The 15,376-nt window shown below is 36.8% G+C and overlaps 2 protein-coding genes and 1 pseudogene across 2 annotated transcripts; 2 read left to right on the top strand and 1 right to left on the bottom strand.

Moving 5' to 3' along the window:
• Nucleotides 1-17: 17 nt before the first annotated feature.
• Nucleotides 18-8,070, top strand: LOC113505501 (pre-mRNA-processing factor 6-like). Its single transcript, XM_026888246.1, has 17 exons — nt 18-209; nt 299-358; nt 578-701; nt 867-997; nt 1,406-1,665; nt 1,876-2,136; nt 2,445-2,638; nt 2,927-3,197; nt 3,771-3,907; nt 4,140-4,217; nt 4,813-5,029; nt 5,286-5,449; nt 5,706-5,882; nt 6,072-6,205; nt 6,462-6,612; nt 6,917-7,027; nt 7,379-8,070. Exons 1-17 carry the CDS (start codon nt 115-117, stop codon nt 7,601-7,603), a joined length of 2,790 nt encoding a protein of 929 aa, XP_026744047.1. The 5' UTR covers nt 18-114; the 3' UTR covers nt 7,604-8,070.
• Nucleotides 8,071-8,474: 404 nt separating this feature from the next.
• Nucleotides 8,475-11,241, top strand: LOC113505503 (annotated as a pseudogene).
• Nucleotides 11,242-11,876: 635 nt separating this feature from the next.
• Nucleotides 11,877-15,330, bottom strand: LOC113505683 (early boundary activity protein 2-like; the record flags this gene model as incomplete). Its single annotated transcript, XM_026888484.1, has 5 exons — nt 11,877-12,123; nt 13,045-13,188; nt 13,459-13,571; nt 14,390-14,929; nt 15,178-15,330. Coding segments are annotated over 5 exons (1,086 nt in total), but the record flags the coding sequence as incomplete, so codon positions are not given.
• Nucleotides 15,331-15,376: the final 46 nt, after the last annotated feature.

Here is a 15,376-nt window from a genome sequence, read left to right as displayed (position 1 = left end):
GAAGTATACAAAACGTCAAACGGGGAATAACAATCGTTTTTCTAAGCAATTTTTAATTAAACCATAATTTTACGTTTATTAGAGAGTGAAAAGGTTGTGTAATTAACATCGAAGATGTCGGTGCCTCCACAGGCGTTTGTGAATAAAAATAAGAAACATTTTCTGGGGATTCCAGCGCCCTTAGGTTATGTTGCTGGTGTTGGTCGAGGGTGAGAGAATGTTTATTTACCAGAACATGTCGACATTGCTGTAAAAAACTGTAGCTTATACGTTTTTTAATCTCTAATTTCCCTTATAGTGCCACTGGGTTCACCACACGATCTGATATCGGTCCAGCGAGAGACGCCAATGATGTATCGTAAGTATTACTCAAACATGTATTAAAATTGTAGTGGTAATCTTTTTTTACCAACTGCAATTAGTCTATTTTCTCCTCTTTTTATTTAAACTTAACAGCCATAAAGTAAAAAACAGTAAGTTCTTAAAAAGCGTTTTTGTAAACAGCCCTTAAGTTTTCTTGCGTTTAGGCACCTTGCTACAACTTCACTATGTTCAAACATTAATTTCCATATTTTAGGGATGATCGGCATGCTCCACCGGCAGCTAAGCGTAAAAAGACCGAGGAAGAAGATGATGATGAAGATTTGAATGACTCCAACTATGATGAGTTCTCTGGCTACAGTGGCTCTTTGTTTTCGAAGGTAAAATGTAACGCATTGCCACATAATATGCAATTTCTAACTTTTAGAACCCAATTTAATAACAAAAAAGTAAAAAGTAGTCTTAACATTTCAAATGCCTGAGTAACTGAATTAATCGTAACAACTGAGTGATTGTAGTAAATCTGCCAATTTATTATATATTAGGATCCATATGACAAAGATGATGCTGAAGCAGATGCAATTTATGAATCCATTGATAAAAGAATGGATGAGAAAAGAAAAGAGTACAGAGAAAAACGTCTCAAAGAGGATTTGGAAAGATACCGTCAAGAGAGGTAAAGTTCTTACTTTGGTTATAGATAATAGATTAAATTCTTATAATAAAACATCTCAAAGATCTAATGCTAGGCATAAAAAGTATTTTCCCAGTAAGTAAAATTGCTTTTTCTCATGTTTTATTTATGTAAGCAAGTAAATCATACTATAATTTCATAATTATGGTATTGGTACTTTAATTGTATTGGTGTTCTATCGTAAAAATTAATATTATTTATTATTGAATAAAAAAATGTTGTTAGCTAGTGGTCACTCCAGCCATCACAACTCCCAAGACTCCTGGAACATTTACAAGTTTCTAAATAACATATGAAGACATTTGATTAGAGATTAAAAGATAGGAACCAACCTACCTTTGTCCAAATTAATTATACAATTTTTTTTTCTAACTTGTATTATGTCTACAGGCCAAAAATCCAACAACAGTTCTCAGACTTAAAACGTGAATTGAAATCAGTGTCTGAAGATGAATGGTCAGCGATACCAGAGGTTGGTGACGCACGCAATAGGAAGCAACGTAATCCTCGTGCGGAGAAGTTCACACCGTTGCCAGATAGTATGCTGTCTCGGAACCTTGGAGGAGAGTCATCGTCGTCAATTGACCCTGGATCTGGTCTAGCATCTATGATGCCTGGTGTAATGACACCAGGAATGTTGACACCATCTGGTAAGCTTCTTATTTAATATTGATATCTGCAATAATTTCACGACAATGCATTATGTAGTCATATCATATAGAAGTAGTTGTCTTTGTGCATGTGACATTAATATTAATGGCAACCCACAACACCATTTATATTATTTATAAATGTGTTATTATTTATGATACCATCAAATGTGTGCCTTTTCATTTACGTATTTCTATTTTATACAATAGGTGATTTGGATTTAAGAAAGATAGGTCAAGCAAGAAACACTCTTATGACAGTAAAACTGTCGCAAGTATCAGATTCCGTAACAGGACAAACCGTCGTGGATCCTAAAGGCTACCTGACCGATCTTCAGTCCATGATACCAACTTACGGTGGCGATATAAATGATATCAAGAAAGCCAGGCTGCTGTTGAAATCTGTTAGAGAGACAAATCCCAATCATCCTCCTGCCTGGATTGCCAGTGCTAGGTTGGAAGAAGTTACTGGTAAGTGTATTATATATCTGTTCATAAAAACTTTCGTTTATACAAGCATTGCCAGATTGTATGACAGATTATTGCAGGAGGGTATTTTCCTGTTGTTGTCACAAAAAAAAATGCAATAACACCTATTTGGATGTATAAATAATATAAATATACTTTTCAAAATAATTTAGTAAGTTCTGTTATGGATTCTATTGGTTTTAGTAATTTTTAGGCAGCTAAGTTTTTCGACCTCTTTTTTGTGATATCTGGACTTGCTGTTTTACTACTTTGATAATTTTATTTTCTTATTTATAACATACATCTCTTAGGCAAAGTACAATCAGCCCGTAACTTAATCATGAAGGGTTGTGAGGTAAACCCGAGTAGTGAAGAGCTGTGGCTGGAGGCCGCGAGGCTGCAGCCGCGAGACACCGCTCGAGCTGTCATCGCTCACGCCGCGAGGAACCTGCCGCACAGTGTCAGGATATGGGTGAAGGCTGCAGACTTGGAACAGGAAACCAAGGTAAAGTTATTTTAAGAAAGAATGCCATTCACTGTATATAATTAATTGACTATGAAACTATTATCTTGTGCAAAGAAAATAGAGAAGAACGAATTTGTTAACTGTTGATAGTGCGACAATTTGACGATAGATAGCAGTCTACTAATTGAGTACTATCTCTTAATTGATTCAATAATTAAAATTATTAACTAAATCTTCGTCACTGAACAGATTCACTTCTAAGTAAGTTTGCCAGTTATTCTTCTCGTAATTTCTTAACTTAGCTAATCTGTAATGTTTATTTAACAGGCAAAACGCCGAGTTTACCGCAAAGCATTAGAGCACATACCCAACTCAGTCCGTTTATGGAAAGCGGCGGTAGAATTAGAAAACCCAGAAGACGCCCGCATTTTGCTCTCAAGAGCCGTCGAGTGCTGCCCTACCAGCGTCGAGTTGTGGCTCGCTTTAGCCAGGCTTGAGACATATGAGAATGCTAGAAAAGTGTTGAATAAAGCCCGTGAGAATATACCCACGGATAGGCAAATTTGGGTGACGGCTGCTAAGCTTGAAGAAGCACATGGTGAGTAGATTAATTTTGCCATAAGTACAGTTAGCTGTTAAATTAAATTGACTCGAGTATTGTTCTTTAATGACGTTTCAGTAGTCCTGATCTTATGACTATAACATAACCTAGCATTTTGGAATTGGTGTTTAGTATAATAATCGGCATTTGTTCTAACTAGTCGGGCACTCCCGATAAATACGCCTGAGTAAACCGTTGCATTATTTAATCTAATATATAAAGTTCCCGTGTCACGATGTTAGTTACCGTACTCCTCCGAAACGGCTAAACCGATTTTTACCAAATTTTGTATGCGTATTCAGTAGGCCTGAGAATCGACTAACGTCTATTTTTCATACCCCTAAGTGATAAGGGTTGCTTACACTAATTTTTTTTTATTTTATTTTTTAAACGAATTTGATTGTTTTTTTTTTAATGTGACATTAAAGAATAATTACAACTAGAAATAAGGCAAAGGCATTTATTAGGCAAAAGAACGTTTGCTGGGTCAGCTAGTAATGTTCTAAATGTTATAGTAATTGTTACTTACTGCATTAATAAAATAATTGTGTCTACTTATTTTTTCAACAGGTAACACACATATGGTGGAGAAGATTATAGACCGTGCGATCACATCACTGAGTGCAAACGGCGTTGAAATAAACCGCGAGCATTGGTTCAAAGAGGCGATGGAAGCTGAGAAGTCGGGAGCTGTGCACACTTGTCAAGTAATATACAACACTTAAAATACATATTCCATCATTTAAAGTTACATAAAACTCGAGCTTAAGTAACTATATTGAGATGTTCTAATCGCTTAAACTACATATGTGCTTAAATAAACTGATGTTTTGAAGAGCTCTATGTTAGCTAAAATAGCTCTGTAACATTTTATTTTATTATCCCGTCGATTTTACGTACATTCACATGCGTAGTAAATATTTTTTTTTTTGTTGTAAGGCCATTATTCGTGCAGTCATTGGACACGGTATTGAACCTGAAGATCAGAAACACACATGGATGGAAGATGCTGAAGCTGTAAGTATTAGAAATTAGAATTAAAAAGTTACAATGTAATGCCATTTTTTTAATTGGGCTCTGTTTTATATCCGATTTTTGATTATGCTTGTCAAGGTCTTAATTATATCGTGTAATTATTAAAAAGTATTTAATCACACGTGAGATATTTTCGTAGACAAATTTTAGTATGATTACATTTTCTCTCATTTTGATCATATTTTAATCAGCGTGAAAATACCACCTGCCGTAATATATTCATAATAAGTTCATTATTTAGGAATGGTTTACTTACATATATGTCTCAAGATCCCTAATAAGAGAAATTTAGGTTCACGCTCGTTCGTTCGAGGTAACGAGTTAATCGCGCGATCCGCCGCTAGTACGACGTTAACACACACAAACCTCCACGCCTTTGATATTGCCGCGAGCGACGCTAGCTTGCCCGCTACTTAGATCGATGTTTGATATTTCGTGCTCACGCCCGCCTCCGCGCTCGCGAGTCAACGTAAATGAGTAGTTGGTTCCAGGTGTATCGTGTACCTTTATTTTTACTTACGTACATATTTAAAGATAGATTTTCCAATTGGCTTATTCAATATTTTCTCGTACCCAGTGCGCAAACGAAGGCGCGTACGAGTGCGCCCGCGCGGTGTACGGCTACGCGCTGTCGGTGTTCCCGTCCAAGAAGTCCATCTGGCTGCGCGCCGCCTACCTGGAGAAGCAGCACGGCTCGCGCGCCAGCCTCGAGGCGCTGCTGCAGCGCGCCGTCGCGCACTGCCCCAAGTCGGAGGTGCTGTGGCTCATGGGCGCCAAGAGCAAGTGGCTGGCCGGTGAGTGGCATACACACATACATGTTACATATACCTGGAGAGGCAGCAAGGAAACAAGATGCTGATAAGACTGCAGGTATAAACCAGTGATATGAGTCACATCAAACCCACTGTGCGCCGCGAGTCGCCAGTTCGATTCCCGCGTACGACAAGCTTTTTTGTTTTTGTGTTTACCTTTTGAATTAATCACTTAATTTAGTGGAACAGCTTAAGATACCAAAAGAAAAGTTCTACAATACTTATGGTACTTTCACAGGTGATGTACCAGCGGCTCGAGGTATCTTATCCCTGGCTTTCCAAGCTAACCCCAACTCTGAAGAAATCTGGTTGGCGGCCGTCAAGCTTGAGAGCGAGAACAAAGAGTATGACAGAGCGAGACGACTGCTGTCGAAAGCGAGGGCTTCTGCTCCCACGCCGAGGGTGAGTAAAATACATACTTTATGTTAGAAATTTTAGGATTTTATTCTATTATCTAGGTTAGTTGGATTGTTACTTTTGTGCACGAATGGTAGTTTTGTTCCCATTTTATGTAAACTGTTCAATAGAAAACGTTACGTTAAAACATGAATAGTTATTTTTAACACGAAAAGATGATAAAAGCCCTTATAAAATACTGGCTAAATATCCTTAAAATTGTTGGAGAAATACTTACTTATAAAAGATTTATTTAAAACAGGTAATGATAAAATCGGCGAAACTCGAATGGGCGCTGAACAACTTGGATGCCGCTTTACAAATCTTGGAAGACGCCATCAAAGTGTTCGGGGATTACGCGAAGCTGCACATGATGAAAGGCGAGATAGAAGAACAGATGGGCAAGCACGAGGAAGCGAGACAGACATACTCGCAAGGGGTGAGCAATACTTTCATTCACTTGAAAGGTTTATTAAGAGGCTGTAATATCTTTTCTGCATTTTTTTGTTAAGGTCATGTTTAAGTTTTCATGTATTAAAAAGGGCGGGCTTCATTTGAATTGCCACGGCTCCCAAAACTTTGATTATTCTTATTGTGCAGTTATTCTTAAATTAAATGTATATTTTAGCTCAAGAAATGTGCCACTAGTGTCCCGATGTGGATATTACTGTCTCGACTAGAAGAAAAACTCAAGAACGTCACGAAAGCGAGATCAGTGCTGGAGAAAGCCAGGCTAAGGAATCCGAAGACTGCAGAATTGTGGTAAGTGGAGACAAATATCTGTAGATTTTTAATGAAATAGATCTTCTAAGACCTTTCATCGATACTTTATTCATTTTTCCTCACATTTTGTTTATTTTTCATTACTTTAATCTCGTATTAAAACAGTTTCGAGAAGATTGTATTTCACTTATTAAAATCGGAACTTTTTTTTATTGTTTTTTTTTTAAGTTTTTCCAACTTATCTATTATTATAATAATTATATTATTAATAGAGATTGGTCTCGTTCAAAAACAGGTTGGAGAGCGTAAGACTAGAGAGGCGGAATGGCAGCGCTGAGATTGCTAACGCTGTGATGGCGAAAGCGTTGCAGGAGTGTCCCAGCGCCGGCCGCTTGTGGGCAGAAGCTATATTCATGGAGTCACGGCCACAGAGGAAAACTAAGAGTGTAAGGAATGATTTTAAACTTATGATATGTCTGTCATTTTTTATGTGGAATAGCAAATGTGGTCAATGACAAATGGACAACCTTCAAGGTATCCAGACTTGATCTACGAATATGTTAGGGTTTCTTTATAATTTTTGAACTTTAATAGTAAAGAGAGGTAAAGTTTGTCCTGGTACAAAGTCGATATCTTTTATCAGGTGATTTTCTCCCAATTTGTTATAACCATTTGTCCTGCAAAGTACTTTTTTACCAAAGAACGGTCATCTCATCATCAACCAATTACACTCTTAATTTTTGTTAATAGGTGGACGCGCTTAAGAAATGCGAGCACGACGCACACGTGCTGCTAGCCGTGTCTCAGCTGTTCTGGACCGAGAGGAAACTCAACAAGTGTCGCGAGTGGTTCAACAGAACGGTAAGATATATCTCCTTATCATTTTAAAACAGGTTGTATGTGTACATCTTAACTATCCAGCCTTCCCTTGATTCCCTTGATGATACAGTGTGGCTAAGACATTAACTTTGCCTGATTAAGTATATTTAGCTATGTATGAAAAATAAATAAACAAAGGCTGGACAAAATAGAGTTGTAACGTTTGAAAGTGCCTGGAAAACGGCCTACTTCAAACAAGCTTTTGATTTTGGACTAGTCCAATTGATGATCCCAAAAATATTAAACCATCACTGATAATTTCATTAATAGCGAGTAATGAGCTAAGAAAGATGAACAAAACAATCACCCAATCTAACAAAACGCTACCTCCAGGTAAAAATCGACCCCGACCTGGGCGACGCTTGGGCTTACTTCTACAAGTTCGAGTTACTCCACGGTAACGAACAACAGCAAGAAGACGTCAAGACTCGCTGCAAAGCGGCCGAACCACATCACGGGGAAGAGTGGTGTAAGGTCTCCAAAGATATCGCCAACTGGTGCTTCACCACCAAACAGATATTACTGCTAGTTGCTAAGAACTTACCGGTACCTACGTGAAGAGTTGTAGTTGTTACTTTTAGGTGTAAGGTACTGTAATTGTGGATTAGAAGTTTAGTGAAATTGCAACGTGATTCGTGACTACGGCTGGTGTAAAATCGCGACGAAACTTTAAGGTACATACATCATTTTATGAAGTTGAAGTTTAGAAGTTGAGAAAAAAAAATATCATCAAATTTCGTTTTGTTACATTTTGTGGTAAATTTGAACATTATGAACATTGCCGTAATAGTAATTGTTGAAGATAAAGGAACACAGAAAAACGTATATTGTAAGTGGAATATAAAAGTATTTTCTGTAACTATACAAACGTAACTTTTCATCGTAATATTATTTTAAATGTAAGACAAATGTGTGCTAGAAAACATTAAAAATATATAAAAAACAGATCAAACTCCATTACCCCCTCAGATTGAATATAACATTGTTATAATTCCGATATAAAATAAATTTATTTAATTATGAAAGATTTTTATTTATTTACCTTATGTATGTTCAACAGTTTATTTACATTAAGCTGCTTTACTGCCTTACCTATTTTAGAACTTAAATTCTGATATGATTAACAAAAAAGGGTAGTGAAGTATTATTAAAGGAAAAGTTTATTGTAGTCTATCTTTAAAATATCCCACCCTCAAGTTTGAAAAAGGGCAAAATTAATTAAGCTATTTTATTGACTTTTCTCTTAGTTTCGCATAGAAGTGAATGCACAAAGAAATACTAGATATTTATGATATAAAAGTTAAATGTTTAAAAGTGTCAACAGCATTTCTGTCATCTTATTTACCTATTAGGTAGGCACATTACATTCTTTTCTCTGAATCTCGTTCAGCATCGATGTTTTTATAATAACAATTCACACGCCACAAGCGATAAACACATTTTATAAAAGTTCTAAAAATACGGCCCGAGTTGTGTGAGTTTGAATTATAAACGTGCGCTGGCGCATTGCCAGCCCGCGGTGCGCATGCGTGAGCTAAATAACTCTACGATTTTTCACCTCTTTCTCTTCCCAAAACTGAAAGTCGCAACACATACTGCGATGCTCAATTAGTGCGACTTTAGTGGAGTTATACGTACTTAGTGAAAGTGATTAAGTGTTAAGTGTAAGTTGGAAGTGTAGTTAGTGTAGTCATGTCGCCGAAGTTGCCGGTGCCCCCGCTGCAGGAGCTGTCGCTGTCGCTGGTGGCGCGCCAGCTCATCCACGCGCTCTCCCGCGTCACCTCCGACGAGGACTCCGCGCTGGAGTTCGCCATGGTCTCCTCCTACTACGAGAGCATGGGAGCCACCAGCGACATCTTCCAAGATCTCATTAACCTGATCCTCAGTTCAGAATACCTCGATCCATCTGTTAGATACTACACCATGAAACTATTGCTCAAAGAAAATGTCAAGAGTTTAGCGACAGGAATTTTCCCCTGTCCTATTATAGAAAAGTCCTTGAGCTCATTACCGAGCAAGGCCATCACCTGACTGCTCTCAATTTAAAAGGTGTGTGGGTTAAGGACGAGCTCTTGCCAGTAATGTATCAGTTACTTAAAATATACCGGGGTTGACTTGCTTGAATATCCCTTACATAGCCAATGATGAAGTGCTCAAATATATCGGTAAATATAATAAAGTATTGAAGTTGCTGGACATATCGGGAGAGACTGACATCACAGAATTGGAATAGATGCAATGTTAACAGGGAAACCCACAGTTAATCCAGAGTCTGACCGTCGTAAACATCGGAATGTACGGCGAGGAGAACATAGATCACACAGATGTCGCATTATTAATACGAAAGCTGCCAAACCTCACAAATCTTGGCAGTTATTCGTTTGTTGTAATCTATTTACCACTTATACAACACAGACTGCCCACCAGACTTCAAAACAAACTGCAATACGTTCATGATGTGCAGACGAACTTGAGGACCATGAAGGCGATACTGGCCTTGTGTCCTATGATAGACACCATTTACCTCGAGGAGCCGGACCCTAACGTGCTGCAGCTGATCAAAGACTTGAGCTACATAACTAAGATTAAGCTAAACAAATTCCAATGCCATGAACTGCACCAGTTATTAGATAAAATTGGTCATAAATAGTTACTTTGATGCTCTCTGGGTCTTCGGGTTCCTTCAACTTTACTAGAGTAGCAGAGACTTGCAGAAACTTGGAAAGTTTAGAGTTCTACCAGATCCAGACTGCGACCCATGAGGAAGAAATACCGTTTAACAAGTTGGAACATATTGAGATTATTCAGGGTAATTTGTCGACGTCATGTCTCAAATATTTGATGACTGGTAGTCCAAAGCTAAAGAAATTGATTATCGGCGATGAAATAAAGCTGGACGACAATGATATGTCGCGGTAAGTAATTATTTAGTAGGAAAGCTTTCTAATACTTTTTTCATGTAGGTATAGGCAGTAACTAATTAACCTATGCAGTGACCGTGGCCACAGAAATTTGCAAGTTTCGAAAGTCCTTCTTACAAGGGCTTAGTTAACTACTTACACAGATACAGTACTTACGTAAACTTGGTGTTAATAATTATGTAGGTACATATAAGCAGATCATGTTTCATTCCTATCTCATCTACGAGAGTGTACCAATCAATGATTTTAACAAAATCTCATTCAAAAGTATACGAAAAGCTAAATTATTCAAATATTTATCTTCTAATGAACGTATTGAATATACCTGCCAGACTCTCAGGCACTTCCCGAAATTACCGCGTCCTTGGCATACATCTGTGAGTAATTTAACTCGGTAAGAAAACAATACACAAATGTTCGGGTAACACACCTACACGGTAGTGTAATCTTATAAAATTCGATGTACAATACTGATAATGATGATATTCATATGCTTACTACTATAGCAAAGTTACCTGGGTACTGTTACCGGTGCAGGTGTAAGTTACTTGTGTAAAATTGGGTTAGTCGAATTTGTAATAGACGACATAGTTTTTCCTATGTTACACAAAACTGTTTTTCTGTTTTAATTTACTCTTGTATGTGTTTGAGGTCTTCATTAATTTTATTCTTAAAATCAATAGACAGTCAAAATAGTCTCAAATTAGCGCTCACAGAAGCTTACTGCTATTAAATAGATATTAAAAAAAAACACTCCAAACCTTCTTTTTCTTTCAGGATGCTTCGTAGATACAAATTCGAGAATCTGGAAGGTATTTGGTTCCCCAATGCTCCAAGACTCACGAGGACACAGTGGAATTGCTGATGGAATGCTGCCCCAAACTCCAGAGCCTCGGCCAGCTGAGTGGCTGGAGGTCACCCCTGACGACATGATGCTGATGAGGGCAATCATAGCCAGTACTAACACAGACCTTGTACTGTCACCTCTCGGCATCTTCCAGCAAGGGAATTAGGGTATAAATTATCGAGATAATCGTATATTATGATATGAACTGCGGAAAATTAGATAGGAATTAATTACTAGACACAATTGTTACGGAAAACCTATATTTACTGTTTTTATTGAGCTATCTAACGTCTTGATTTTTTATCTGCCTTTTTATACAAGATAGCCATAATGGAAATGGAAAAAGAAATTTTATCCGCTTCGGTTAGACTGTTTTGGAAGTTGGGACTTTCTGAATACGTGTCTAGTCTATGGCAATTTATAGGTAAAGCTTTTGTGCATTTGTTTTGTATATTTCTGATAAAATTGAAAGATTTTTTTACGAAGAATAGTTAAAAATAATAAGTTGGCCTTCTATTGTGTAAAATGTACAACTATGTACATTTAAAACAAATATTAACGCTCTAGTCAATAAACTTATTAATTTTAATTGTATTTACCTAATGATATCAAATGGTGAAATAAATATTTTTATTAAATCTTATATTTTTTGAAGTCATGAATTACCTAGCTTATTAACCAAACTGCTGGGCTCAGTCTCCGCTGATCTGCACCTAATTGTGTTACTTATTTACTGTTACGTATAATTTTATATATAATTGTATATAATTTTTTGCTATGTGAGTACAGCTAGCTGTTGCTCGGCTAACAGCTGCAAAAGCCTTCTTTAATGTAGGGATAAAGTGGCCAGAAGACTATGTGTTAGTCCAAGGTGACAGCTACCTTTATACGCCTTTTTAAAGTCTAAAAAATCGTCCAACCGTCGTGACCGGGTACAGACACACCTACATCAGCATACACATACAGATACAGATACATATTTTTGCATTTATAGCTATCTATTATTTACATTCGATTAAATCAAAGGAGGTTGTTTAAATAAAACTAAAAGCTTCATAAAATATTATATTACAAAACTGATGCATTACAAGTGTGTAAGCATCACAAGGACATTATTCCCTATAACTAAAGAAAGTCACAGCCAATTCACTCAACATTATTTAGGTACCATCCTTCAACTCTCAGTTTTTTCCCCTTTTATAATACTGTTTGAGGAAGGCGGGATGTTCTCTTGATTGCGAGGTTTCTTCTTGTTCACTTTATTCTTCCACATCTTACATTCGTCAGCGCATTTGGTCGTTATAATACTTCTGTAAACAAAACAAGACATTGTTTTTAATTTAAGATTTTTTTTTGTCTTGGTAACCTCGAATTGAATCCAAAAACTAGGGTCTAATCTATGTCCACCTCAATACCTCATTACAACATATTTTTATGGTCATTACTTAATCGAAACGAGTAAATTACAAGTGTCTATGTTCGTCAGAAACTGTTGTTTGTATATATGATGTTTGAAAACACCACACGTTACAAGCGTGTATATTTTAATTATACATTATGTATCTCTGTAGCAAGCCTGAGTACAGGCTTTCACTGTTAAACCTAAGGCATGTTAGCGTATAATACAAAAAATATTTCTTCTCATGTCTTGCTTCAAATAGAATTTCATTTATTTCTGTCTCCTGCATGTTCTTTGTCTATTTGCTCTTATTAGACATACCGATGTCACGTATAATATAATTGGCAAAATGGAAGTCAGCCAAATGACAGAAAATATCCTGAAATACTTTACTACGATTTCCATGGGCCAAACGTACAATGGTTATAAGCTGCTAGTGCTTAAACGACGCAAGGTTTCACTCACGCAAACCCCGCACCCTGTCAGCTCATGATTAGTGACTTCGCTTGGAATCGAAACCAGTTGGGGCAATCCTGACAAATACGCGTTAGGAATCGTTGCATTTTTTAAGTATACATCTCATCACAGTTAACTTCTATTTAAAACGTAAACGACGTTCTTAAAAGTTTATGTGTTTCTACATGGCACTTAATTGTAAGCGACAGCATCATTAATTCTTGAATACGGCTGCTAGATTATTTTTCTAATAGAAATTGAGCATTAAAAGTTATTTTAATGGAGAGGGGGGGGGGAGACGTAGAGGGCTCTGAGATTGGTCAAGTCTAAAAATACAAGAAACTAATATAAATTGGTAGGAAAATTTTGTACTGACCTGACTAGATTTTCCCTCACATTAAATCTGTCCATAATTTCCATTATAACATCGGATATTATCTTCGGGTCCAAGCACATCTTAGCCGGCTTGTCCTGGAAGGCTGGCGATCTCTTCCCGGTTAGTGAATGGGTTGCCAGTATCCTAAAAACAAAAACGTGACTTCATAAGATGACGTCAAATGTTTTTAATGATTTAGGGCAGATGCGCGCTGTCCAAGTGGGCGTTGAAGTCAACAATGTTTTTAAAGTGAATGTCTAGGATTTTTTTAATGCTTTTTATAATGATTAATCCATTGCTTTAATATAGACCAGTTACGTTACCTTCATCCTTCGCACTAAACATACAATTCTTTAGCATAATAAAGTTGTTGGCAGTAAGAAATACATTTTCTGTTGTAAATGTTTTTATTACCTTCTTGGAAATACAGCTAAGAGGAGTGTTCGCGTAGCAATCGTATAAGATTTCCAATTGACCTTTACGAACTGGTCTTTATGTATCAAGGTTTTTCCACTCCCAATCGGTACCTGAAATTGGAAAAAAAATCGAAAAGTTATATAACACCTTCGTTTGAATCTCAGTGATTTTCCTAATGGGCTAATGTCTGAAGTCCAAAACTTAAATGATAAATGGTTAATGTCTTAAAAATTAACAGTTCATTAGTTATATCTATAATAAATCCTACAGGGGGATGTGGACCATTACCATAGGAAGTCTAGTCATAATAAACTGAATATTTTTTTCGCGAGTAGAAATCATCATCTTTTTCTTACAAAAACTTTTTGAAATGTAGAAATTAACGGTCGCTGCCTGAATTTCTTTCACCGACGTATACCTTTTTATGGAAAAAAGAGCCAAAAAAACAAACCTAAATAGGTACCTAATCATAGTAACAACTCTTAGACAGTAAAAACACGATCATATTTAATTACAAATATAACATAGGTCAGTTCTCGACAGCCGGAAGACTACGCATAATAATTTCTGCCGTATAAAAAACTATGAATAACTTAGCTGGCAGTTGTCACACGATTGTTCGTTACCTTTTGTTGAAGTAACGGTATTTATGACCTTGGTAATAACTACACTTACAAAGACAGCGAAATACTTGTTTGTATGTAGCAGACTTTTAAGTGATAATTTATGATTGCCGGATTTGTTAGAACATAAAAAAAAACATGTAGGTAAGTTGATCGACTACGTACAACCCTATTTACCAATCGATTTTAGATTCATTATTCATATGGTACAAAAATTTAAATTCTCAGCAACTGTTGGATACAATTAATTTGGTCATATTAATTTTATGTCTACTTAAAAGATGTGAAAAAGTGTTTTAACTTACCCATTCATCATCCTTCGGACCTGTGTTTTTAGCTGTTGTCACCTTAACATTATTGTACTTATTAGTAATAAGAACATTATCATCTGAGCGATTGAAATCTTCATGTTCGCTCATTTCTTCTTTATCTTCTTCCATCGATTGATTAAATTGGCTTGTATTGTTTATTTTTTCTGTAACAGTTTCATTTGAAGTCTGATCCAGCATTGATACTGGTCGTTTCATATCCTCAAGCATTTTGAACAATGTTTTAAAGCTGTTCTTTATTTTGATAAGTTCACGTACATCGATGGATACATTTTGAGGATTTCCCTTCTGTAGATTCTTCCTCGTTGAGTCCGGAGAAGATTTGTTCATAGATTGCATAGCTATTGCTTTTGGAGTACCGTTGTGTTGTCTTTTACGGTTTATCAGGTTGGCATGCTTCATCATCTTTGGTATAACAGGGTTGGCTCTGTGACGGGGAACTATCACCTTTTTACTGGATCGTCTGTTGGTATACTGACGTCTGGAACGATCTAATTTGACTTTTTTGTCGGTCATCTGAAAGAAATTACCCACATTATATTATGTTGTGAAATACCCTCAAACTATGGCATAAATGTCAGTTTTGACTATTAAACATGTTGTTACTTACTTACCTACCTACATAAAGATAATTACAAACTTGCCCAAAATTATTATCTCCAAAATAACCCTCATAACGACCCTATTTATTATTTCATCGCAAGCCAAGCTGATAGTCCTATTAAAAATCATCCTTACTGCTTAGAAAATAAGACTCCAGTTACCTCAGTACCGGAATCTCCAGATTGGGCTCCATCGTCGCTGGGCGCCCAAGACGAAGCGCTTGAGGCGTAGTCTTCGGGCTCCTCATCAGGCTTCTCACTGGGGCCTGCTGCTTCTTCTCTCTTTATCATGGAGTCCAGGGCATCACGCTCACCTAGTTAGATTATCGACAGTTGGTAAGTACTGACGAAATTAAATCCG

The sequence above is a fragment of the Trichoplusia ni genome, chromosome 26 (assembly GCF_003590095.1).
Source record: "Trichoplusia ni isolate ovarian cell line Hi5 chromosome 26, tn1, whole genome shotgun sequence".
Classification (NCBI taxonomy): domain Eukaryota; kingdom Metazoa; phylum Arthropoda; class Insecta; order Lepidoptera; family Noctuidae; genus Trichoplusia; species Trichoplusia ni.
This window is presented reverse-complemented; position numbering and strand designations above follow the sequence as displayed.